This window comes from Nesoenas mayeri (assembly GCF_963082525.1).
Source record: "Nesoenas mayeri genome assembly, chromosome: 26".
In the NCBI taxonomy this organism is placed as follows: Eukaryota; Metazoa; Chordata; class Aves; order Columbiformes; family Columbidae; genus Nesoenas; species Nesoenas mayeri.
Window position 1 is genome coordinate 3,418,196 of NC_137552.1, and position 26,948 is coordinate 3,445,143.

Consider the following 26,948-nt stretch of genomic DNA (forward strand, 5'->3'; position numbering starts at 1 on the left):
CCCGAGCGGCAGCCAATGAGGCAGTGCCCGGCCGTTGCGTCAGGGCAGCCCGGCGGGGAAAGGCCGCTCTCGGCAGCTCGCAGCCTTTTAAAAAGATCCGGGGACCCCCCTCGGGCAGTGCCCGGGTGCTGCCGAGCAGGCTCTCCCCATGCCCCGGCCCCCGCGCCGCCCCCCATGCAGCCCCCGGAGCCCCGCGGCCCCCCGGGCCTCGAGGGGCTCCTGGCAGCCGGCGGCTTCGCAGGCGGCCAGGGCAGGGGGGGGCTGCTGCCGCCTCCCCCCCCGGCCCTCGGCGGTCCTTCGCCTCCCCCCGGGATGAACCCCGGCTACCCGCCGGAGGGCCCGGCCGAGCCGCCCAAGCCGTGTCCCGCCGCCCCGCCACCCTCGGCCGCCCCGCCGGGTCCCGCCGCCTCCGCCCCGCTGCCCTACGGCTACTTCGGCAGCGGTTACTACTCCTGCCGCGTCGCCCGCAGCGCCCTGAAAGCCGGCCCGGCCCAGGGCCCCTTCCCCACAGAGAAGTACCTGGACCCCTCCGCGGGCAGCGAGGACTTCCAGAGCCGCCCCGCCGAGTTCGCGTTCTACCCGGGCTACGGGGCCCCGTACCAGCCCGTGGCCGGTTACCTGGACGTGTCGGTGGTACCGGGCTTGGGGGGCCCGGGGGAGGCCCGGCATGAGACGCTGCTGCCCGTGGACGGTTACCATCAGCCGTGGGCTCTGGGCAGCGGCTGGAGCAGCCAGATGTACTGCCCCAAAGAGCAGGGCCAGGCCGGCTACCTCCTGAAATCCGCCTTTACAGGTAAAGTCCCTGCGTTAGGGCTGGGAGAGGGGACGTGGGGTGTGGGGGTCCATCGTGCGGGGGGGGGAGAGTGGGACCAAGGCTTAAAACAACCTTCTGGGGAGCTGCTCTGGGCAGTAACACTTGTTTGCGAGCTGGCCCAAATTGGCCACGCCGGTGGGACTGAACTCGGGCCGGTCGCGCAACGACGACGCTGAAAACGCGAAGCGAGTACGTGGGTATTAGCGTGGGTCTCCCCACGTCGGTGTTTTGCCGATACCTGGATTTCTCCACCAAAAAAAAAACAACCAAACCAAATCAAACCAAACAAAAAAAAAAAAAAAAGAAGAAAAATAAGCTTCAAACATCAATAGCGAGAATATATAACTTAAATATCTTCGAATATCTTCGCTGTCAGGGAGGATGGAGGGAAGAATTGGGGTGGCAGGGCAGGAGGGTGTTGCTTGCAGGGCAAGGTGACGGGAGGTGGGTGCAGGGTGCGGGGGTCTCCCCGCTCAGCCCCGTCTCTCCCCTCGCCCAGACTCCGCCGGACAGTTGCCCCCCGACGGCTGCTCCTTCCGCCGGGGCCGCAAGAAGCGGGTCCCGTACAGCAAGGGGCAGCTGAAGGAGCTGGAGAAGGAGTACGCCAGCAGCAAGTTCATCACTCGCGACAAGAGGAGAAAGATCTCCGCCGCCACCAACCTCACGGAGCGGCAAATCACCATCTGGTTCCAGAACAGGCGGGTGAAAGAGAAAAAAGTCGTCGCCAAAATCAAAAGCAGCAGCAGCAGTAACACCCCGTGAGGACACGGCCACCTCCAGCCCCGAACGGCTCCCCGCCTGTTCCCCCCGGGGTGCGGGCTCCGGTACCGTCAACGGCGGGAGAGGGGGCGGCGGGGGCACCACTGGGTATTGCTCCCGCTACTCCCGGGTGAGATCCCCCCAAGAGGAGGGCGAGTTGGGAATATGCCCCATCCCCGCCCGCTTTGCACGCACAGGACCCTGTACAGTTCGCTCCCGTCGCCAGGTCGTGCTCTCCCCGTCTCCCACCTTTTCGGATGGAACAGCGTTCTCAGACCGCTTTTTAAAACAAAAAAAAAAAACGGAGGGGGGGGGGGGGAATGTTTAATTACATTAATGAAGCCAAATCCGCAACTCCCGGCTCGCTGCGTCCAGCGGGAACGGGGCTGCCCGGGGTTGTGGGGATCACACGGAGTCGGATCTTTGGATACGAAAACCAGTACGAAATCCCCTTAATTACAGGCAGAAGTATCAAAATGCATGTCTAAGGGAGAATAAATATAGTGCAGGTGTGTTACATAGAAACACACGTGAATTGTTTGCATAAATGTACAGTATATGCGTGTGCCACATATGTACCGAGGCACACATTTCTGAAGGCACGTACTACGGTTTTGCGCGGTTATATATAAAATATACCTATACGTATGCACATGCATATATCTAGCAATACGCATTATTATACCTATCCGATATTTGTGTTTGTATGTTTATATATAACCAGCTACCCAGACGTATGCAATATAGTACTGGATGTGTGGATATAAATATATACTCAGATAAAGGTGTATATACACGTGTTTGTATGCGTCCTTATACACATACTTATATGTATGTTCACGCCTATATTTTGATACAGGTAAATGCAATTCGTATAATTCCATACACGCTTTCGTTTGTGCCAATATACGTGTATTTGTACACACATTTTCCTTCTACTAATTCTAGTGATACGTTTCATAGCATGTGCTGAGGTAATCCCCATATAATACTAAATGATCTTGGTTAAAAATTAAGAAACGTCGTCATCCTTTTCAACAGAATAAATAGGGTGAAATTAAATATACACGAACATGAGTTTTTCTCTGTTCTTTTCGGGTTATTTACAGCTTCGGGGAAGGGCAAACTCCACGTACACAATTTCTTTGTTTAATATTTCTCTGGTTGAAGGTAGCGGCGTGTCGGCTCGTGTTTAAACCTGCCTATAAACCCCAAAAAGCCTCTGAAAGGGCGATTAAGCTCCAAAACACCGTTACCACCACAACCAAAAATATGCCCTTTTTTCTGCCTTGTCTTTCTTGCATAAATTCGAAATAGTATACCGCAGCGTGGCCTAAATTATGACCATTTAAAATAGTGATTTTGCTGTTGTTTAGTAGCATATTTATCAACTACTTTAGGCTTGGGTGGGCTCTGGCTTCCAGCAGGTTCCGGGCGAGGAGCGGAGCGGAGTCGGGCGCACTCTCCCTGGGATTTTCTCCCCGTTTCCCCCCATTTTTACCCGTTTTCCCCCGATATTTTCGCCCCCGGGGCGCAGTCTCTCCCCGCCCGGCCGGGCGGCACTCCTCCCGTGACGTCACGCGTGGCGTCAGAACCCACCGGACGGGAACAGCCAATGGTACTTTGGCTGAGCGTTCCGAGAGGTGACGTCAGCGGGGACGGGGCGGGGCAGCCGCGCTAAACCCCGCCCCTCCTCGGAGGCCCCGCCCCTCCCGGCGGCTGCTCCGGCCCACGGAAAAAAGCCAAAAAAGGAGGAAAAGGGGCAGCGCGGACGCGCGGAGCCGCGTGTGCGCACCCAGCGAGGGCCGTGGGCTCCACCGGCCCCCCGTAACACCCGCCCATGGGTGCCTGTGCTCGCCTATAGCGCTGGAGCGCGGCGGAAATCGCTGCCCTACAGGGATCGGTTACGCTTTGCTCTTCCCAATCCGGATCCTGCTCTCAGTTAGCAGTCTTTGAACCGATTCGGGTTTATTTCCTTAGCTTTTGGCCCGGGGGAACAATCCCGGCTAGAAAGCGGCTTGGGATGTTTGTCTGGTTTTACTGAAGGGGTAGATGGATGAAAAAACACCCGCTTTTCTTTCCCCTTGTGTTACCAATAAGGACTCTTCTCGCCCTGATTTCGATGTATCCGAGGAGGCCTCAGGGCAGAAGTGTCTCTACCCAACAATAAAAGCAAATAATCCAATCAAATAAATGTTAGAAAATGGCTCATATTTGAGCGTGACTTCAAAACAAACCTGGTCTGTTTACGGGTTTGGACAGGGATGCTTCTCTTAAAACTATGGCACGTTAAGGGTTAATCCCTTTAGTGAGATGTTTCTTTTTCCGATAATTTTTTGTTCCCCCCCCCCCATATAGGGATCTTTCCCTGATGTCCTCAAACGGACACTGGAACAACTGGAAGCCCTCAGATACCTCCAGCCCAGTTAAGATCCCCGACCCAGTAGGAAACTGGGTTGAAACTGGGAGACGTGACACCCCCCCTCCCCGCCCCCATTCCCTTAGCTCCATCCCGAATCCGAGGCGGAAAAAGCAGCTGGGAAGGGGAGGAGGAGAGTCCCGGGCAGAGCTGTAAAACCTTGACACGGCGGCCCCAGCAAAGGGCCAGAGAGACCCGACATCCTCGTAAACCGCCGGGAAGGAGCCGCTGTCGGGGGGGCGGCCCAGGTGAAGGCTCCCGCCCCCTCCCTTTGCCGTTGAACTTGAAACTCGGAAAACTTGAGGCAGAGCAGCACAAAACGTGGGACAGAACAGGCTGAAACCTGGGGCAGCGCAGCGCAAAACGCGGGGCGGAGAAGCCCCGGGATATCCCGGGGGCTGAGGGGGCTCTGATACGAGTTTGATATGAAAATTGTACCCGAGTTCCACCTCCGAGCATGAGAAAGGCATGAGAGGCGCAGTGGGGACACCTCTCCTTCGCCCCCCCGCCTTCTCCCCAGCCTTTGACTCCTTTCTTTTGTTCAAGTTCATGCCCACCGCACAAAGTGTCTGGGCTGTTTTTTTTCTCCTTCCCCTTCCCCCTTCAAAGGATTTTGTCATTGAACTTGAGCCCACGTTGTAAACATTCTTGGGTCTTACAAGCATCTTGACGGGATGTCATTAACAGGGACCTCAGACTGCTCTGTCTTGCTCCGCTTCTCCTTCAGCTGAATCAAAGGTACATTGTTCTACGTCCTCACTCCATTTGTTTTCCAATCCGAGTCCCAAAATACAATTAAAAAAATAAAAGACAGCTCTACCTCACTCCCTCTATTTATTTTTAAAATTATTAATAATATTATTATTATTTTCGCAAATGCTAAGACGATGTGATCTCTTAGTGTGTGCGCTGCCGCACATCACTGTGTGATTTTAGACCCGCAAACAAACCAGGAAAACTTGTCATTGTAGTTACATCCAATACATCTAAAATTAAATTCGTTACTCTAAAGCACTGACAGGGCAACGACTTTTCGATATATTATAGTCTTGCACTCCGTAAAAGGCAAATTTAATTAATTTTCCACCAGAATCGATGTTATCTTTCTCTGCTAGATGACTTAATTGTTTTTTTAGAAAGATTTTAAAAGTGTAAAAAAGATTAAGCAGGTTTATTGTTTGCAAGCGGACTCGCCAACGATGGGTCTCCCGCCGTTCTGGAAGTGCCACTGGGATGAAATATTCCCCCAACAGCAACTAAAGCGCTCCGTTCGTTGGGGTTTTCGCTCTGATCTGCAGAATTAAGCGTCCAAGTGAGAAATATTTCAATTTTCCGAGCTGAAATTTAATACAGTCATGGTTTTCTAATGGGTTTTTCTTCGTTTGCACTCAAAACCATTTCATTCCTACTGCAGAGAACCGTGTGCTGAATGTTAATGCCCACTGTAAACTGTGAAATATCCGCATTATAGATCCCCGTGCGATTTCCTTGTGCAACCAAAAGACGGAGAAAAAGGGGCTCTTTTCTCCTCCTTTCAAGCACCGCATTTTCTTTATTCTGAGAGCTAAACACTTTTATTATTATTTCTTTTCTTTTATTTAAGGGCAACCAGAAACCCTACGCTGCCCGTTTGCATTTCACCGCATCTTTCAGCCTCCATCACCCCCTTCGGCATCAATTTGCGTGCAAGAAAGTGCAGGAAAGAGGTGATTCATCCTGCTCTCGGCCGGGCAGGAGGAGAAACCAGAGCCCGGCGGAGAATCGGGGGGGAAACCCGGATTTGTTGGGTTCCTCGAACGTTTGCTCCGGCTGAGGCTGCACCGGAGCGGCTGCGGACCCGGGAACGGGCTACGGGAGGAGGGAAAATCACTTCAAAACACAATTTTACCCGGAAAGATAAAAGCCCTGGTTGCACCTGGACTTGCCTTGCAAGCGTCTCCTGTCCCCTTCAATAATTTGCTGTCCAATATATTTTTTACAGCACCTGTAGGCTTTTTTTAATTATTATTTTCCTAAACACCAAAGGCTGAAATAAATTTTTCTTTTTTATTTCTTTTCATATTTTTTCCCCTGAGGATACAGCCACTTGTATTATTATTATTATTATTATTATTATTATTATTATTATTGCAAATAATAAAGCCTCCCTGTACAGCCACAGGAAGGGTATTGCTTAATTAAGAAAAATACATGGAAATCACTATGTCAATTATTAGGAGACTATGGGGATTTTTGCACAGAGAAGGGAAAGAAAATCCCGGTGGTGATTATCTTCCGTTGCATAAAGCAACAAAAGCAATCGAATTAAGGTATCTGTTGCTTTTTGATGCCATTAATTCCTCAACACTGCACAGGAACGGGGCTGGTGAGGGGAATTGGGGCACTGAGGGACAGGACACTTGGTGGGTGTGGTGGCCAGAAGAAATACAGATCGTACCTGGGTCACCTTCCAGGGACCATTTGTCAGAATGTCAAAGGGATCTGATTCACTCAAATTCACCTCCAAGCCCAACACACCCCTGCAGATCCATGAAACCATCAGGGGTCGAGCCTTGGTGTGCAAACCAGAAACCAGATCCTGGCAAGAATGTCAAGCGTGAAAGGGAAGGAGATGTGGAAATGTCAGGTACATACCGAGCCCAAAGGGAGCAGACGTGGAGCTTACAGCAACGCTAAGTCACAGAAAATGGAAACAAAGCACATGGGCTCCCTGTCTGCTTCTCATTGGAATGCACCAAAACGTACTGAAATGGAGCAGATTGGAACTGGGAGGGGTGGAAGCAGAGACACGTCTGTGTTTGCACTGAAGGAGGAGACAGGGACTATTGTTTCATGCACGTTTGCAAGGAATGAAGCTGAACCTTTCTACAGCATGAACCATTATTTTATGTCACCTTATTGTGGCTTCTCTTATTTGTCCCTCCACAATATTCCCATTGACACCACTGAAACACCAACCTGGTGCTGCAGACCCACTGGGGATGGAACTGTTGCTTTTCCTCACACAGCAACTGGGATTCTTTCTCCTCCACCTCTTTTCTCCATCTGTCCTGTGCAAACAGTGGCCTGTTAAGACAATGTCTTTCAGATGGGTAAGATGTTTGTGACCTGCAATAGCTAAAGTAGCATGTGCTCTTGTGTTCTTTCAGATGTGCACCCCGAAATGGTCCCCATGGGCCTGTGAATGTGAGACTGAGCCAGACAGTTGAGAAAGAATTGGGAATTCACGGCTTTGCCACTTCTTCTCTTTATCCGGCAAGAAATTTTGCCTTGAAGGAAGGAGGGGAATTTGCTCCTGATTTTTGGACATCCACAAATACAGAGCAAAGGGAAGTAGGGAGGGATCAGCTCCACGGAGGTCAATGAGTCTGATATATTTGGGCCACGCTGGACCCAGCTGTGCAGAGGCATCAGCAGCAAGTCCAGCTCTGTTGGACTCACCGTGTGCTCCATCACCTCCTCTTCATGCCAGGGATTTCCAAACTGTGACCCTCCTTCCTTCCCCTCCTCCCTCCAGCACTAACCTCCTCCCATTTTTGGATGCTCATTTTATAACCCTGGAGAATGTTTGTTAGTGCAAAATCTTTCCTCATTGCTGCATTTGAAATGCATCCTGGCAAACACGTTGCAATCCTGGTTCTGCGGCAGCACGAGAGGTTGATCTGGGCCACCTCTGGGGACCATTTGCTGGGCTAATGCTTCTACCGGTGTCACACAGACACAAAGCATGGATCAGTTGTTAAGTCAAATGCCTTTACCATCTCATCATTTCTGGCTTATGACATCCCTCAAGAGTCTGCGTGAACTCTTGGATGCTGGGAATATACAAGTTCCTGACTCAATGCACAGCATGCCAACAGCCCGCATGCTTCGGCTGGTTGATATGTTTAAGAAAAAATGTAATACACCTTAATAACTTCACCTATATGCGAAAAAACCCAGCCATAGAGAGTTTAATCATTAGAAACAATATGTAAACTGATGTGCTTGATTAAATTTAACAGTGTGTGTAAAGCCATAAAGGCCAGTGCTGAGCTAGAAGAGACGGGCAGGTGCTTCTTGTTAAAATTCCTCTGCTGAATTACATGGCAGGTTGGGGTGAGTTTCCTGTCATTTGAAGACTCACCCTTTATGCAACAACCATCGATCTCCCCCAGGATTATAAAATAGTGCTTAACATCTCTGTATTACTTGAACATACTTTTGAATAATGACATTTTCCTACTTTTAAAATACATCAGCCTATCACAGATTATTTTACTGAAAAGAACTGATCCTTATGTAGATGGCCCTAAACAATAATTTTCTTCCTATTTCTCTCTCCAAGAAGTTTGGCAGCGATATTTAGCACTGAAATAGCTTCAGTGCATTTTCCCACAACCAAAAGAAACAATTTTCTGATCTCCAGCCCTTCACAGCAGCGTGTTTGCCCAGCCCCAGGGTACAGAGTCTCCTGAGCAGACCAAAGGACCGGCATCTAAATAAATGTTTGCACAAAAATCACACACCTTAAGCTTTATGGCACGTTCTGGGTCTGTGTGCGGTCTGGGCAGGCGATGCGGGGGGTGTGATGTGCACCCTGCACAGCCCATGGCTCTGCTGGGGAAGCAGGAGTGACCAGACACTTGTCCTGCTGCCACAGTTGAGCCCAACAGGTCACAACCAGAGAGACTCTGCTCTCAACCTTGGCACTTTGTTCTCATTAACAAATGGGCTTCTCCTCCACAATGACTCAGCTCAGTGCAAAGGGAAAAAAGGACAAAGCTCATTCCTACAGCGTGCACAGTCCCTGTTCAGAGAGGAAAGGGAGAGTCAGGCATAACCAGCCCTTCTCCGTGCCCAGTCAGTCCCTGAGTCTGGAGAGCTTGTGGTAAAGCATCAGAGCACTTTACCTGTGCTTATGTTTATTTTGCTTTACCCCCTCAGTCTGAATTTTGCTGCGTTGTGGACCACTGGCACCTGGGAACTGATGTTCTCCCAGTCCATCTCTGTGGTGCTTTCCATGCCCTGGGACAAATCCTTGTCACTGCAAATCAATGAGGAGAGTAGTTTTCAACACAAACATTGAACCACCCTCATTTCTTTACTTCTGATTTCCCACCTACTCACTGTTGTTGTTGCTAAATCTAATGTTGAGCGTATTCATGAGCTGCTGGCAGTGAGACACCAGCCACCCAGTTTCCTGTCCCTCCCCAGAGTTCCCCATCGCCATCAGTCCACAGAGGATGTGAAATCTGGCACAAGATTCCAGAGCTCGTAGCCTCCATTCCTGCTGATGCAGCCCCATTTATTGCCCGTTCCATGTCCTTTCTTGGAATGCTTTTGGCAACCTTTTCCTACATCTGTGCTCAACCATCATTCAGGCACATTCCACTAAACCTGGGGTTGCACAAATGCATGAAGCAACGTGTATGAATAGAACTGGAAATGCACCTGAGAGCAGAAGGGCCTCAGGCTCCTCTGCATGATCGACCCCAGGATGATGCGCGGGGCCGAGTCCACCCCAAGTACACCCCAAAGGCCTGTGTCCTCTCCCAGGCTCTGTCTGGGAGAACTTGGGTGTGTTTGGCTCTTTTTTTACCTCTCAGGAAGCATAATTCAATCTAAATATGGATATAAATCAGGATCCCTTCTTCATCAGAGAACCCCTGTGTGCAGGGACTGACAAAACTGGGGGTTCAGAGCACTGGGGCAACACTATGAGCGGGGGGAACCGTCGGAGGGGCTAAAGCTGCAGATAAAGCTGCAGAAATTAAGGGGCTGCAGCAGCGAGCTCCCCCCCTGCCCCCCGCCGCGGTTCAATTTGCTCCGTGCGCAGGGGAAATTTATCGCCGCCCGAACAAGAGCACGTTTTTTGGGCGACAAACTCCGGCTAAGTGACATTCTCAGACTTTGTCGCCTCCGGGAAAGGCCGCCGCGACGTTTTACAGTAAATCCCGGTGCTTCGGTTTCCTACGAGTCGAATCCAACTCCCCGGCCCCTGTCCCCGCGGCTCCGCGGGCGCGCAGAGGAAACGCGGAAAGGACAAATCGGGGAGACCTTTTCCGTGAAAAGCGAAGGAAAGGGATGGGGGATGATCTGTTAATGAATGAAATAATGCCCCTCCTTGCCCCCAAACGCCGTGAGCACAGCCCGGGTCGCTTGGGAGCCTCGGTCCCCGCGGGGACTCCCGGCCGGGATTGATGTCCCGGTTAATCCCGACAAATCCCGGATCGCATCCCCCTGCCCAAATAGCCGACAGCGAAATCACATCCCCGCACCGACGGGCAGGGGGGGCCCGTCCCGGCTCCGCACCCACCGTTTGGCGGTAAAATAACCCGGGGAGAAGCTAAAAGTAAAAGAACAAACTTCAGGGAAGCGGCCGAGGGGCTCACCCGGCCAGAAACGGCCGAGAAAGGGCTGTGGGTGCAGCCGCGGGGGATCCGGACCCGGAGAGGGAGGACGAGGTGGGTCTGGAGGGCCTGGGGGGTCACCCAGCAGACGGGACTGTACGACCGAACCCTCTCCCGCCGCCGAAACAACGCGGGGAGCTGCTGTTGTGGACGTTTATAAGCACAAAATTTACCCGATTTAATTTGCTTTATGTAGAAAAGAAAGTCACCAACACAGAGGGGAAAGAAGAAACAAACAAAACTCCGCAAAACTGGCCCTAATTTTTTGTAACAGTGCAAACTCGCAAATTAAGCCGATTTTAGATTATTTTGGACAACAGCAGCTCTACAATATACAACGCAAATATCAAACCCCTGCAGCCCAAAGCCCCATCTGCCCCTGTGCTCGCCAAGACCCGTGTCCCGTGTCCTGTCGCGGCTGCAGCTCTAGGAAAACCTCTCCCTCTTTGTTGTTTTCGTTTTCTTTCGGTATTGTTTTAATGTGCACACATAGCAAATAATAAGGAGGCACTTTAAAAATCATTCCCGCCGGGGTAAGGCTTTCACAAAATACAAATTCCAACCTTTAATATATTTCTGTAAAAATATTCGTGTTCATATTAGCCATTTGCGCTCTAGAAAATGTTGCACTAATTCACACCCACAGCCACTATTATTCTTCCAGCATCAACAATAAAACTCCCTCTAGATCTAGACACCGAATTTCTAGACTACGAATTGTTATTTGTCTCTACTTGCAGTTGCACTTCCTACAGGGTCAGTTAAATCACCCGCACCGGGTTCTCTGGATGGGAGGGGGGACGACTCTTCTTTGCTCCCTGCTTGGCTGAAGAAGAGGAAAGCAAATCGGGTACACACAGTTAAATAACAATAGAAAGTTACCACTGAGGATAAGAAGGATCCTGCAGCCCCGAGTTTCTAAAGGAAAAGCAAAGAGAAAATCACTTTCAGGTGTTCCCTCCTCCAAAATATTCTCAGACACACCTGAGAAAGCACAAATCAGTTTGCAGAAAGCACAGACCCATCACAGCACCCCGATACCTTTATTTTACCACTTAGCTTCTAGATTTCCGCCCCCCTCCGCGGGAAGAAGTTATTCTTTCTGTCCCTCTGTGTTCAATGCCGCTTAAGGTAAGTATTTTTATGGCTATTATTTGCTCTATTTTAATTTGTAATTCAAGTTGATGGTGTTACTTCACTCCTGTAATTTCAGGTGGTGGTATTTTTGTCCTGTTGCATAGCGACTGCATGCACAACTACAAACAGAGAGATGCAGGGAAGAAAAGCAAAGTGCCAGCCCAAAGAACTGAGCTTTCTGAGCGCTGGCGTTGCTCCATGCAGAGCAGGGAGGACCTTTCCCAGTTGTGGACTGGGGAAGACTCAGCACCAGTACAGCCCTTGCTGGTCATACCCAGCAGTAGCGCTGGCTGCGTGTCACAGAGGGAGCCCAGACCCTTTCAGAGGATTCATTTGGGAAAGAAGCAGCTCCCAACCTGGTGGAAAGGGAGAATCCCCCCCGCTTGGTGGGCCAGGGGGAACTTTGCCGTCAGCTCTGAACGCTGCGGGTGTCAGTGCCCAGCCGGAATGCTGCTCCCATACCTGTGTGTGTCTATAGGTGTGTCTATAGGTGTGTCGGTACATCGACCGCGGGGTTTCCTGCAGCCCCCTCCGCGGGGGGGGTGCGGAGCTCTCCGCGGTGCTGCCGGGACGGGGGGAGCACGGTGTGCATTAGGGGGTCCTGGGGACCGGTTCCCGCAGGCAGGGGCCGGGGGGTCACTCCGGGCCTGCCCGGCTGAGTGGTGGGTTCCAGACCCACATCTGGGCAGGGTTGTTGCTGCAGGACTCATAAACGTGGCAGCGTCTGATCATCGCTCAGCACTTCCATGTCTCGGGTTGAGACTGCGTATTGTCTGAGCACTTTCTGGGTAATTAAGTAAAAAGTAACATTTATTATCTATGTTCTGTCACCATGAGTACAGAGTCGGACATGATTTGTTTATCATTTTCTTTGTGATCTCTCTCATCAAAGGAACAAGACCCATCTGTCGGGCAGAGCAAAGCTGCTCGGCTTTAATCCATAAATGTTACCAGCGAAGGGTGCAACCTTTGACAGAACATAGTACATGTCTTTGAACAAGACAGTTGTGTAACTGGCATTACATCGCCTAATTGAATCTGTCACCAACCACACACACTTGCTTTGGGCAAAGGTTTTCTCTGTGCAAATATGATCTTGTCCATTTGCTACAAAATTTATTACCTTTCCAATCATGTGAGTTCCATACTATCTTCAGACTTAAAAGCTTAAACATCATGGATTCATCTTCTGCATGTCCATGTGTTTCATTAAGGTGCCTCATAAATTCATTCTGACTTTCATTAGTTTGACTTTGCTTCCATGTTACACTTGTTTCTGACTTTTCAAAGCATCTCACTTTGATTGTCCCTTTCAGCTCTGCCTTTCTGAGTTGGAGGCACAATATTTGTTCTGGTGTGTGTTAAACTCGAGTCGTTTCTTCTGGCTGAGCACCTGCCATTCAAGTGGAGCACCCAAAATACTATTTAAAAGTTGGCCATATGCTTTCTTCTTCCTCCCAAACTGTCTCTGAATGTCTGTGATCCAAACAGAACTGAATTACTAATAACTCTCAAGTCACCGTTTCATGATCTCTCATTGTCCCCATTGGTGCGGATGAGCTGGAGCAGTGCGGCCAGGGCAGGATTTGAGGGCAGCTCCCTCCAGCGGGGTCTCATCCTCCATGTCTGGGAGCAGGGGCAGGATGCAAAGGCCAGGAGCAGAAGGGGAAGTGGGGATAGGTCGGAGCTGGTCTGTAATCTGCTAATCAGCTCTTCCTGGCTTACGGGAGCAGAGGCCAATAAAGACACTTTGCAGGGGAAGCAGGAGGTGAGGGTGGTAAGAACGATTCTCGTCCCCTCTGCATAGCATTGGAGCCCTGGGCTCAGTTTGCCACTTGGTCCCGGACAACTTTATCTTGTTATCGCTGTGACATGTATCCACCCAGCATCAGGAATCCCCCACTGCCTTCAGGCTCTAAATCCACCTTTTCCGCTCCTTGCAAATACAAAATCTTTGAAAACATGTAAATCTTCTTAACTATGCTCTAAACCCATCATTTCATGTCCTATCCACCATGACAGTGAAACGTAGGATACACTCCTGTCTTGCACCCATTTTTGCTTATTATTTAGGCAATGCTCTGTAATTCAGCTTTAGTCTTTACTTCGGTAAGTATGCGAATACCTGCAAGGATTCATTGCATTTATACAGAAGAGGAGGAATTGCTGCATAACTTGCAGTGATTCACTGTTCAGTGTTTGCAAAGGGTTTGAGTAGGGATAAAAATATAAGCCACTGGAATTTCTTTGCAATCAGTCTGCAAGTCCCCAGCAGGGTTTAGCCTCACATAGCTACTGCAGTACAATTATTTTTATTAATAAAGATGGTAAAATTAGATGCATGTGGATTATATAGTCATAATATAACTGGATTATATTGTTATGATTCCCTTTTATTTTTGAAAGAATCATTACATAATGGCTATGAAAGGGGAGTTAAAATTAGTGACCTGCTCTAGACATTGGATTTATTGCATTGCATAAAACACTCATCAACCTGCTTGATCTGCCTTTTTGCTCTTTATAGCTTTCTGGGTGATGGCTATGACGGGACTTTGCCCAGACTCTGCACCTCTGCACAGAGAGAAAGTCACTCTGATGGTTATCACTGGTTTGTAGGCTTTAAGGAGTTAACTCCAGACCTTGCTCTGGCTCCATTTCTGGCGAGTGGATTTTATGGGCTCCTTTTAACTCTCAGCACAGATTTGACACTCTGGCCTTTCGTAATAATCCTCTCACTCATGTTGTTTCTTCTGGAAACTTCTCCTGCTCAGCTTGTGCCAAAAAGCTCCACATTCCAGTTCTCCAGGCTCCAGTGTTTTTCTCTCATTCCTGCTCTTTTTTCCTGTATCTAACAGCAAGAGACAGGATGCTCCAAGGACTGTTTAACAGGGTTTTGTTCATTTGTTTTCCAGATATTCTCTCTCGGAACCACACACCTGCACTGGGATGAAGCAGTCCGGTGGGATGCCGCCTTCCCTTCCAATACTTGTACATTAGGTTTTCCAAACCTTTTCCCTGGAAGTAGTTGGGAAATCACAGAGTTGGGAAATCAGCGCTCCTGAGTGGGTGGTTTCTTTACTCAGAAGCATTTTGATCCCCTTTCCTCTCCCCACCCTCCCCTCCCACCAGCTCCTCCGAATACAAAGGTACATGCTCACAAGTAGTTCCACTGCAACACATGGAACATTTCTCACATGCATAGTAAAATATATTTGAAATACCGGCTTGGATCTTCACCACCCTCTCAGGAAAGAGGACATCTGAAGAAAATTATGTTTAATCCACGTTGCAGTTTCATGATGGTTATTTTGCAGATGGGAAAACTGAGATAGAGAAGAGACTGAGCTATTTGATCTGCTACCCAATTATATAGAACACAACTTGGAATAAATGTTAGCCAGGGTCTTGCTCACTCGCCTGTCTCCACAGGACAGGTCAAGAACACATTTGCTGCTGTGTGAGAATCTATTGCATTAAAACCCCCAGTGTATATGGTGGAAATCAAGTATTGGGAGACAGGCTACATATAGATCTGCTTGTTTTACCCAACATACACCTGCATCTTCTGTCTGGGTCTTCAGAAGGAAGAACATTCAAGAAGAAGAATTAAACACAAGCCTAATGAAAACAAATGGTGAGATATGTTTACGATTGGATCACACAGCATAAACTTCTGATGGAATCCGAATAAACTTTGGTTTGATTCTAACTCTGTTTTTTCCTTCTTTTAGGGCTGGTTTGTACCAATGAATGTCACCATGCAAGGAAACACAGGCTACCCCAAGCCAACACTCACTCCCTGAGAGCTCCTCCATCTGTGTTTTCCATTTTACAGCCTTCCTCCAGCCCAGTAATTTGAGCTTTTGCTCGGAAGGAGCAGTGAAAGAGGAAAATCCTCCCAAGCATCTCTTGTTAACAAGTGTTCCCCAGCTCAGCTCCAGCCAGGGGTTGCCCTCTCCTGGAGGACAGGAGAAAAGTCGCATCCTACGACCTCTCAGTCCTTTTTGGGTCGTAATCCCTGTGGGGACAACCTGGCTCTCCTGGGCCAGACTGCCCTGTAATAGAACATTTCCTCCACCAAGACTTGGGTTAACCACACCATCGGGTGCTGACCGAGCTGCCGAGAACAGAGGGATGGTTGAGATGGAGGATGACAGCTGTCTGTCCCAGTCCTGCTGCACAACCCACCCCAGCACTGTGCCACCATGGAGCCAGCCTGGGCTACCCGGACTCTTTCCTTCCCCTGGCTGTGTCCCCAGCTCTTTCTCTGTCCTGTTTCCAGCAGCTGCTGCCACTTGTCCCGCACAGCGTGAGGCGGGAGGTTTCCAAGGTGCCTGGAGACCTCCATGGGACGGTGATACCGAAATGCAAAGCATAAATCCTTTATGTATTTAAGTCTCATAAAAAGGAAGCCCACGTTTCCTTCAGCTGCTCTCTGGAGCCCCAGAGACTTGGCCTGATATGAAACAGATTTTTTTTGTAACGTTGCTATTTGGATAAGGGCACCAGCAGGAGAGAAGGTCCATTTCTCTGCCTAATGGTGCTGCAAACACCCTTTCCAAGTTGAATTAACACCACTAAAGGGAAAGATTATAAGTCACTTTAAAGTGGCTCTGGGGGAAGTTTTCAACCCAATCTATTTGCACCCATGACACTGTATAAAGATAGAGCTAATGTGAGTGCAGTGAAGTCATAAAGACAGGCAGCCTTGGTTTTAAATTAACAGGAACATTATTTACACCTAAGACATGGAATACAGTAAACCCTTTCCATAATCTCTGCTACTTTCTAGTTTTCCCCCTCCTACATACTCAACCAGTATTACAGTTAATTAAAAAGACAATATAAAACTTCAGAAATACTTTATTTGCCTTTTTTCTTTATCGAGTGATTCATTTTTATTAAGGTCGGTTTGTTTCTATCAAGATAAATACACAATATCAGTGCTTTATTCTCCAAAGAGCCACTCAATGGGATGTTAATAAGATTAAAATGATAATAAATAAGCCCAACAGCAGCTTTTATAACCTTCTTTCTACTGAGCTCCATTTTGGTTCAGTGTTGCTCACACTCCAGCCTGAGCTCACCCCCCACATGGCTCCAGCCCATCCACTGCGCCGTGGTGACCGTCACCGTGGGCTCTTGGCTGCGGTCCCAACGCCTTGGGCCGGCTCTGGGCCAGGCCTGAGCACCTCCCAGGAGCAGCTCAGCTGGGCCAGCCTGGGGAGCACTGGACTCCTCAATATCCAGCCCTGACATCTCTTCCTCCAGGGGCACTTCGAAAAATCAATACTGGCATGAAAAAGGCGTTTTGGAGACAGATTGATGCCTGCTGTTTTCCCTCAAATGCTTCAAAGTGAAGAATAAATACCTAGGCGGAGGGGAAAGCAAGTCTGACAGCCGTTTAAATCAATTAGAGCCCAAACTGCTCTGAATCAGACCACGAATGTGCAAAGTCGTTTCCTTCACTGCATTTTGGATTACTGTCATCTCGCTGCTACGCACGTAGGGTGTTTTTTGAATATATATCAGCATAAATGCAGCTTGAAATGCCAGTAATAGCCCAGGTAAATGAATTCTGACTCTGTCTCCCAGCTCCAGCAGGTTTTTTTTCACTCGGTTAATTCTCGCTCGCTAATTAATTGAGCCCGGGGCTCCCTCTAGCGTCGCTCGGGGCCGCTCCCGGGGCAGGGGCTGCTCTGCACTCACCCTCTCCCTTCCCTTTGCCGCCGCTGGGCCTGGGAGGGGGAAAGGGAAGGAAAGGGCCCCAAGGATGGGCTGAAGCACCACAGCAAGACCTGGCCTGGGGAGTGTCACTGCAGAGCTTTCTGGGCATGTTGTGCACGGGTAACACCATGAGGTCCTCGTCGCTCTCTTCAACAAATGTTGAAATAGAGTCAGGACTTCTTGTCCTTGAGGTCATTTAGACCATATTGACATCAGCAGAGTGTCTGGAGCTGAGTCTCTTCAAATGCTGGGGCTCCAGGGAGGTGAGCTGTGCTTGTGGTGAAGGTCCTGGATGTTCAAACACCTTCCTGGGTCCTTCATTCCTGCCCACACCGCCCACCCACCCTGGACAGGGCAGGGACACGGCCCACGCACAGACACCCAGGTACAGACACACAAACCTCCCGCTGCAGCATCCATGGGCACGAGCCTGATGGCTCTGGATCACTATGTCATTTTCCTGATTTGGATGGAAATCCCAGCAGAGAAAGGCGACTTGTGTAGTCTGTTCTAACCTCACTGCTTCGAAACAAGGCTTGAAGTGCTCTTTGTTCCTCTGGGTGGTATTCCCAGGGGGAAACTGAGGCATAGAGCTGTGAGCAGCTCCCCAGAGCTCTGCAGGGTCTCACAGAGAGAAGACTTCTCTTCTTGCAAAGTTGTTTCTGGGCAGCCATCTCCACCCTGACGGTGGGATGTTCCTTCTATCCTCTTCACAGCACCTTTCTCCATAATGCCGCCAGCATCAGGGCCTCTGGGCCTGCCCAGAATGCAAATAGTCATAAATAACAGGGCCTTCTGGCTCCAGCCATCCTGCTCCTCCTTTCTTTCTCCCCTCCTTTCTCTCCTCCCTCAGCCATGGCGCATCCTTTGGGGGGTCTGCAGGTATGTGACCGTCTGGAAGGAGCCCATAATTCTTGGGGAAGTTGTCTTTTCTCACCCTGACCGAGGCATTCCTCTTTGTTTGGAAGACTTTTCCCTGTGATCTCCAGCAGACACACCTCAAGTTTCAATCCCAGCCTCGCTCTCCGGCTCCTTATTCAAGACCATGACCTGCGACCTTCAAGGTCAGACATCTCTAATCCCAAGAACAACATCTCTCTAGTCAACAGGGGGATCTCTCTCTCTCTCTCTCTCTCTCCAAATTCCTCGGATCTGGCTGCACAAATCCCTCCTCCTTCAAGAAAGGCCAAAAAAAATCCCACCACATTAGTAAAAATAATATATGAGGGGTAGTGGCTCTGGGGGTGGGGTATGGAGAAGAGACCTTAAAAGGCCCCCATCTCCCATGGATGTGAGCTAAATAGTTTCAGGATGGTGCCACAACTTGTCCGAGGGGAGAGACGCCAAGCCCTGCTGCTGGAATCCATAGTCTCATTCTGTGACCCACGTCTTGATTTGGGGGCCTTCTCATTTTGTTTTATTTCTTAATCTAAAGAATAACTGGTGGACTAGCATGTAGACCCACACTAAGAACAATCCCTGAGCTGGAGAATTTTGTGGGTTTTTTACTCTATTTGGAATCCAAACCTTCAGAGGGACTGGAAAAGGGGAGGCTGTGTCATCAAGGATGTGAAACGCTGACACTACACAGAGGGGAACCATAAACCCAAGAAGCGATGGTCCCCGGACAAGGGCCGAGGGGAGAGGAGGGCTCACATCCAGCCACTTTCAAGGGGACTTAAGCCATGGATTTGCTCTTGGTCTTTTCCTCTGCCCAGCTTCCCAGCGCCGCTTCCCCCTCCTTTCACCTCATTTTCTGCCCACCCAGCTCCTGCTTCAAACTCCAAAATACACAAGTCATCAGAAGGAAAACAAGCAAGAAGAGCAAAGAAACACATCTGAGGAGCTTCTCCAGCTGCTTCAGGCTGGGATTGAGTTGGGAATTTTCTGCCTGGGCCAACATGGGAGCAGAGTGACCCTTGGGATGTCCCGGGGCCAGAAACCCTCAGGAAGAACCAACCTCAGCACCTTCCTGCAGAGACCGGAGCTGCTGCTGGCAGAGGTGCTTCCCCCATGATAGTGAGATCCTAAGGACTTCTAAACAGCTGAAAATGCCCCCGCTGGAATCAGAGTTCAATTCCAGATGGTCTAAAAATCCTGCGGTTTAAGGCCAGATCGTGAATCAGCTCCATTGCAAGGTTTGAGTGTTTAAATTCATGCTAAACTCGGAGGGGTCTCTTGTTGGGAACCAGCCGGGAGAGAAGGGGATGGAGAGTTGAGTTAAGGAATGAAATTAAACCGTGTCCTAGGGGCCGGGTCGTAAAAAGTTGTTACCTGGTAGTTCTCAGGCTCAGGAGATGTAAAGTGACTTTTACAAGGAAGGGTTTTGTCAGAACTGGGGTACAAGGGCTGTCGCCGGGGTGCCTTGTGGACCGGGACTGGGATGCACGTTCACATCTACCGGCAGCAAATCTGGGGGGGGGGGTGGGGAGGGGCAGCGGTTTGGGGTTGTTTTTCATGCGATTTGCATCATGTGGCAAAATTCCCTGCGTGCCCCCCGCCCTCGGCACCCAGCGCCCTGAGGCCCCGCACGGCCGCAGCCGCGGGGCTTCAGCATGAAAACCCGAACGTGAAGTAGATTTAGCGAAGCCCGTCAGGGTGGGCAGGGGACGGAGTCCCCAGCCGGAATCAAATCGAGGAGCGATTTAGCCGAGATTAAAAAAGAGCAAAATCCCCACCCGCCTTAACGCTGTGTGTTATATTTAGTCGGGGCCCTTCAGCGGCTTCCCCGGGCGGTGATAACGCCCTGAGCGCTCTCCCTGCGGAGGTACATTTGTCATCCTTCAAGTACTTCAACAAAAAAACCTCTCTAGAGAGCTGAGGGTCCTTTCCAAGGGCTAATTACATCCCCTGTCCTCTTCCCAGATTTCCAGTGGTGCCTTCACGCTTTTCCGACAGAAGATTTTTGCTAAAAAATAAACTAAAAAGACCAACAAAATAAGCCGATCTTCACTCCCTTTAGCCGAGACACCCTGGAACATCACCCTGGAGTTTTCCTTTAAAAGTCCTGCTCCCGGCAGACGGTAACGAGAAGGGAGCAAGTGCATGGAGCGGGGGGGCGGTCACGGCCGGTCCTCCCCGCATTTGGGAATGTGTCACCAATATAGAACCAGGTACAACTGCAAAAGCCTGTCGGCTTCAACCTTAATATGTTGTCAGCAACACCCCGTCCCCGCAGGTTCATTTCCAGAAGGGAAGGTGTATTACACAAGAAGATATTGGATAAACAGGTTCCCTTCTACAGAAACACCGAATTCCCCCTTTTCTCCGTGTTCTCAGTCCAAACCGGTTTGGAAACGCTGCCTCCAGCCATCGGAAACGCTCCGGTGCTGTTGGGGTTTGGATTATTTTCTTCTTTGCAATGACAGCCCTGCAGAGAATTGTGCCACAAACCATCATTTTTCTTAAAGACGGAGTTAGAATTAATTCACGCTGATCATTAAATTGACCGATGTGGCCAGGCATTTCATCCTGTGTTTAAACCCTTTCTGAAGGGAGAGTAAGCGAGCTGGGAGCCGCCCTCCTGGGCAACCCGGCTTTTCTCTGTGTCGGCCATGCCCCCAAGCAACCCCCAAATTCGGGAGCCCTCCGAGCCCGGCCTTTGCCGACCCACCTCATCCCGACTCTACAGCAATAAACCCGAGCCGAGAGATCTTCCCTTCCCTAAAAATGCCACGGTCTTTTCGCATATAGCATATAATATTTAATATTAAATACATAATATTTAATATTTGCCCCCCCCTCTGCACGCAGCTGTGCAAGATGCACTACAAGGACGCAAAGACTTAGAGCCCGGCTTGAAAAGGCAGGGCTCAGTGGGGCGAGCCGGCCGTCAGCGCTCCTCAGCACTCTTTCTCCTCTCTATTTCTTATTTTTGGGGGTGGGCTTTCACGCCTTGGCACAGCCACAGGTTCACCTCCGCAAAGGGCTTTCCCAAAATAACCCCCATGCCAGAAATGGAGCTGCTGGCAACGGAGGTGTGAGCAAACTGCCTGGGGGCCGAACGGGCGGGGAGGGGCGAAGGGAAACCGGCGGTGCCTGCAGGTCTTTATATTAAAAAATACATCCCCCCTCACTGCAAAGCAGTGAAGTTTCCCATTCAAACTGACACCAGGGGATGGTCTCAGCAGCCTCGGCCAGCCCGGATTGGTGAGCTCGCCTGCAGACGCGTTTTCTAAGAGATAAGTCAATCGTCAGAGCCCTCTCCACCCCCCTTTACCCCAAAATATCTTTTTTTGCAAAGCCCCAGCCCGCTCCTTCCCCCGGCAGCGACCCTGTCCCCCAGCCGCCTCTTCTCCTCCCTGCCCTCCACCCCACCGCAAAGCTGGGGGAAGAGGGGCAACCCCCCGCACCTCATTCGGGATGGGAATGAGCGGGCAGCAGCCAGAGCTGCGGGTCCTGCCCCCCCACCTGATTGGGGTCCCCCCGCACCGGGCAGCCCAGCAGAGCCCCTGTGACCCCCCGGCATAGCAGAAGGGACCCCCCCGCTCCCGCTTCACCCACCGACCGCGTCGGTTCTCGGTGCCTCCCGAGTCCCCGCCGGCTGCGACCGCCTGTCCCTGGGGTGACCGCTGTACTGGAGCCGCCTGATGGACCGGGGGAAGCACAAGAGAAGATAAAGAAAGTATCTTCTGGTTTTGTTTGTTTGTTTGTTTCGGCAGGAAGCTCCATCTTTAGCCAGGTCTAAAGATGCTAAAACAGCACGAGAAATCAAAGGTGGGTAAAGCAAATAAATAAAAATTAAACTCCTCTCCCCTGCTTTATAGCAGAAGAAGGCAAACAAGCCGGAATAAGGGAGGAGCGGGGAGAGTCTGCAGTTTGCCGTCAAAACAGTGATTTTGTCTAGACAGGGGGAGGGAAGGTGTTTGGGTTGGTTGGTTTCTTTTTTTCCCTTTTGCTAACACAATGGCCCTTTGGTTAAAAATTAATTTACAGCACCCTCGCTCTCAGGCCAGAGCAACGTTCAACCAAAAGGATTCCCTAGGATTAAAAAAACCCCTCAAACTGCTAAAATAAAATGAGCCGCAGCTGGGAAAGGTTTGCGGGGCTGTAACAAGTGGTGGAAGGATGCCTCTGCGGAGAACACGGGCTGCCGCCATTTATTCATTTCGCTTGTATTTTTAAGGGGGAGGGGAAGCGTTTGGGAGAGGAAAGGCACGGCCAGGTGAGTGAGTGTCCTTGCCGGGACACTGGATAAAGAGGCGTTTTTCGGAACGTGTTGGTCTTTTCCCACATGTAGCTTCTCGAGAATATTTTCTCCTCATCGTCCTGAAACGTCTGGGTAGAAAACTGCAAGCCGGCTCTCTGGGCGGGCGAGCAGCCGTGCTTACCTCCCCTTTTCTTTATGTTTTCATTTTAATTTCAGGTTCCTTCTTCTAAAAAACCTCAAGTTGTTTTAAAACAGAGGTGGGAGGCAAAGCTGGGTTACACGTATCCCCCTTCTCCACCCGCTGGGAGTTTTGACAATTTGTTTCTTAATCATTGATCCGACTCCTCATCTTTAGCACCACTTACTTCTCTGTCTGTTTGTTCGAACCCTCTAACTGCGCCATGAACCCGGGATTAGAAGCGGCCTCGTCGCAGCTCCAGCTCAGCGAAATCCCGCTCGGCTCAGGGCTGGGAAAGCCTTCTGGAATAACCCCCCTATTCCAGCCCGTCCCAGCGCATACTTAGATTAAAATACTGACAAAAAGAATCCAACCCACGCTTTCTACTTACGCGGCTCTACCATATACACGATTTTCCTTTCTCCCTCTTGTTTTTTTTTGGTTATTTCCCCCCTCTCTGCTGGCTCTCGGATGGGATGGGAAGGAAGGCTGCTTGCTAGACTTGAAACTAAAAGGTCACTTCGCCGGGACTGCCAAGGCCACTTGCGGAGGGGACTCGGCCTTTCCTTGTCGCCACGTGTTTCTCCCCGTCTGCATCAACTCGCGTCCGTCCGCGCCGATGCAGAGCAGGAAAGCACTTGTGCCATAATGAGGTACCTTTACATTTAATTTCCTGTCCCTCCCCTGCTTTATGGATTTCTAATAACAATGTTAAAAAGCAGAAAAGAAACCTATTCAAGTGGCCGGGACGGAGGGCTTATGTCAATAATCGAAGGCAGCCAGGCTTAATTGAATTTCCGAGCGAATGTATGGAATAGGAGCAGATGGAATATTTACCACCCGGTGTTGGATATATTTCTGTTGCTCATAACCAGAGAAATTTTATCAATATTGTTCGATTTGGTTTTTTTTTTTAATGTTTTTCATTTCCCCGCCAACGGAGAACTCTTGTAAACACTTCAGTCTAATTCAAAATACTCCGAAATACAGCAACTGAAAGAATTACTGAACAAAAACTCTCCTGAAAATTATTTAAACGAAGATTTTAGAACTATTTTGCTGGCATGAGAATATACGGGGCAAAATACATTCTCGCACGAGTCACTGGACCTATAAGGCTCTTGGCAAAGCGAGAGTTTTAATTCGGCGAAGTTAAATGCTCTTGACCGCTCAATTTAAATGACCATAGACTCGTCCAAAATATTTTACTGATTTATTTTATTTAATGACAACCGATGTAGTGTTTCTGACTCTTCTTGTACCTGTAAAAAGTACTTTTCAAGGCTTAGCCTCCAACCCCTCCGCCCAAAGCCTCTACGGCTAATTAAAGGAACCCTCATTTAACTAACTCGAAAACTTTCCCGCATGTCTGGGGACTAATTGTTTTCCAAGCGAATCAGCTCTCCCTGTCCCCCTGTTTCGGTGGGTCCCGAACCCCGGGCTGGGGCTGAGCCCTGAGCCCGCAAGGGCGCCTCCGGCATCCCGGACACCCCAAAATAAACCCGGCGCTTGCTCGCTGCCGAGATATCTTTTTGTTTTGCTTCTCCGCACTCTGGGTTTCCAGTTCTCCCTGCAAAGAAATGGGGAGTTACAACGAGGCGGGTGCACAGGAGCTCCCACCACCTTTTCTTACCTATTAATCGGAGTTTTCCAAGTAATTGGAACAGCGAAAGGAACTTTATTTTTTAATCTCGGATTCTGCTTTTAAACCCGGGGCTTTGCAGAGTTTGCTTTCTCCTAATGCCTCGAGAGGTGCGTGTGGAGGGGAAGAGGCGCTGCGGGGACACGCGTGGGTCATTCTTTGGGCCTAATGACTTCGTCTAATTGGGGGTTTAGTCCATAAAATCCGGCTCCGACTCTCCGCGGGCGCAGGAAGAGCGTGGGCGGCCGTGCACCGTGATTTCGAGGCGGGAGGGGGGGACAGGCGAGGATGGGAATCCACTCGATGGGGGGGGCGGGAGGCTGGGCCGAGGGGCTCCCGTTTCACCCCACTCGTGTCCCCATTGTCCCGGAGGAAAACTTCTTTTCCTGCAGCAACAAGTAGCCGGAGCGCTGCCGCCCCCGGGGGTCTCGCTTCTCCCCACCAGAGCCCAGCGAGGGAAAGGGCAGCCCGAGCTGCCCCTGGCAGGTCTGGCCGTGCTTTGGGTGACCCACGGGAGGTTTTCCCCTCGTGTCGGGGCAGGTGACCCTCGTCTGGGGCTCCTCCTGCCCCTCTACACCCCTGGGCACGGCGGTGGGGCCGCTGCCCCCTGTGCTAGCCCGACGCCGTCGGGACCTCCAGGTCACCCCAACGTGCCTCGTCCCCCTGTGCCCACTCGCAATTACTGGTGTGGCAAAGCTCTTTGCGTGCGTCATAAGAGCCCTACGGGGCTTCTGAGAAGTCTGTGCTTTAAAATTTATCCTGAATTATTATTATATTTTTATTTATTTATTTTTATTATTTTATTTTAATGCGTCTTTCCTTAAGGCAGAATGTTTAATTTTTTATTCCAAAGCTCCTTCCTCTCTTTGTTTCCCCTCCTTTCACTTAAATATATACATATATATATTAAAACAAACAAACAAACAAGAAATAAAGAAGACAAAATGTTTGTTTTCTCCTTGGCAGAGGAACAAAAGCTGCAGCGGCCGAGGGCGCTGCGGGGCCCGGGCCAGCCCGGCCGGCGAGCGCCGCCCCGAGGCCACCGGTACCGAGGCCACTGGCCCCGCCGCCCCCGGCACCACCGGCTCCTCCACGGTCGCGGACCCGCGGGTTCTCCTGTCCCGCTCCTCTCGGGGCCAAGCGGTCAAATAGCGGCCAGTGAATGGGCGGTAGCTATTACTTATTCCTCTTTTTAAAAATTATTAGCGAACCTGGAATGATTCAAGCATTCACATAAAATATATGTGTATATATATATTTGCGATGGGTGGTTAAGAAATATCACAGCGCGGTTTTGTGTGCTTTGCTGTTATGTCCTTTGGCTTGATGGATAGCTGGAAAAAAAGGAGAGAAAGAGCCCACGCCGAGCTGTTTCCCACTCCCATCCAGGCACAGCCGAGTGCAGGGGGAGGGAAGGAGGAGGGTTTAAGGGCTACTTTTTAATCTTTTTCCCATAAATGCGACAAGCACCTCCCGTTTGTAACGTATTCTGCTTGGGAATATCTGCGTGAGTCCTGAGGAGCAGACACCAAATACTCCCAAAGGCCAATGGTGATGAATGGGAACTGTGAAAACCAGCTGCTATAACCATATTTTAATAAAAATACCGCTTTGTGAAGATCTAAGTAAGTCACAAAGAAACCCATAATGAGATCTTGAGATCTCATCCATTCTCTTGGATGATCTGTAATAGATTCTTCTATTATGTAAGAGTGTGTGTAATGGATATGTACACATATATACATTTACTGATATATGCTCACGCAAACACTTGAAATCCCTCCCATCCAAGCCTATTAATTACTTTAGCACTTATTCCCCTGACAAGCAGAAGTTATCTTATAGCTCAGACATCCATTTACTGCCTAAGAGCTCTAACTTGTCTTTGACGTCTGAATTGAAAATGTCTTTTAAAACTTTAGAAACAGCCAGAAGGGGAGAAAAAATATCCCATTACCTTAAAACGTTCTTCCAGCCCAAGAATTAAACCTACTTAGATTTGGGGTTATTTTTTCCCCCTCTTTTTTATTTTTCACTTAATATTGTTTTAAACCGAATCGTGAAATTAAATGGCGTTTGCGGGTTTGTTTTTCATGCTTATCTTCAGTGCTTTATGTTTGCAGTTTGCAATTTGGGGGCGGAGGGGGCTTCATTTCCACGTTGTAGCAGTGGAAACCCGGTTAAAATATATTCCTGCTGCCTCTTTTGTCTGCAAGAAAGTGCTTTTAGTAGGATGAGTTCAGCTGTGACTACGACTTTGGTTTATACAAATTGCATTGGCGTGAAAAGTAAACCAGCAGCTCTAAAGGGCTTTTAAAAGTATCTTTGTGGGAAATAAGAAATATTCGACAAATTTTAAAATTAGGATAGGTGCGCTACATATAAGTACCGCAGATTGTACATACACATGCCTGCAAACATGTATGGCACGTACAAACTAGAGATATGGAATATTATAGGTCATTCATGTATAAGCATAATTGAAGTTTTATTCTAGACTTTAAGTTAGGTTTGATTTAAACTTGAACCTGCTTATGTTTGCATATTAAAAAAAAAAAAAAGGAAAGAGAGAAATTATTAATTGTGAAATAATAAGAAACCTATATTAATTTCCAATTATAGCCTATCATGCGGCATCAGGCGATGTTTTCCTCCCTCCGTGCACTTAGAGCTCTGATTTCCAACAAAACAAACCCGCAAACAACCCCCATCTCTCAATATTCCTCCT

The 26,948-nt window shown here is 49.6% G+C and overlaps 1 protein-coding gene across 1 annotated transcript; it reads left to right on the forward strand.

Moving 5' to 3' along the window:
* Positions 1–174: 174 nt before the first annotated feature.
* On the forward strand, positions 175–25,372 carry HOXB13 (homeobox B13; the record flags this gene model as incomplete). Its single annotated transcript, XM_080359730.1, has 5 exons — positions 175–793; positions 1,314–1,562; positions 3,111–3,216; positions 3,932–4,016; positions 25,187–25,372. The coding sequence occupies 5 exons, from the start codon at positions 175–177 to the stop codon at positions 25,370–25,372; spliced, it is 1,245 nt and encodes a 414-aa protein (XP_080215856.1).
* Between the last annotated feature and the right edge of the window lie 1,576 nt (positions 25,373–26,948).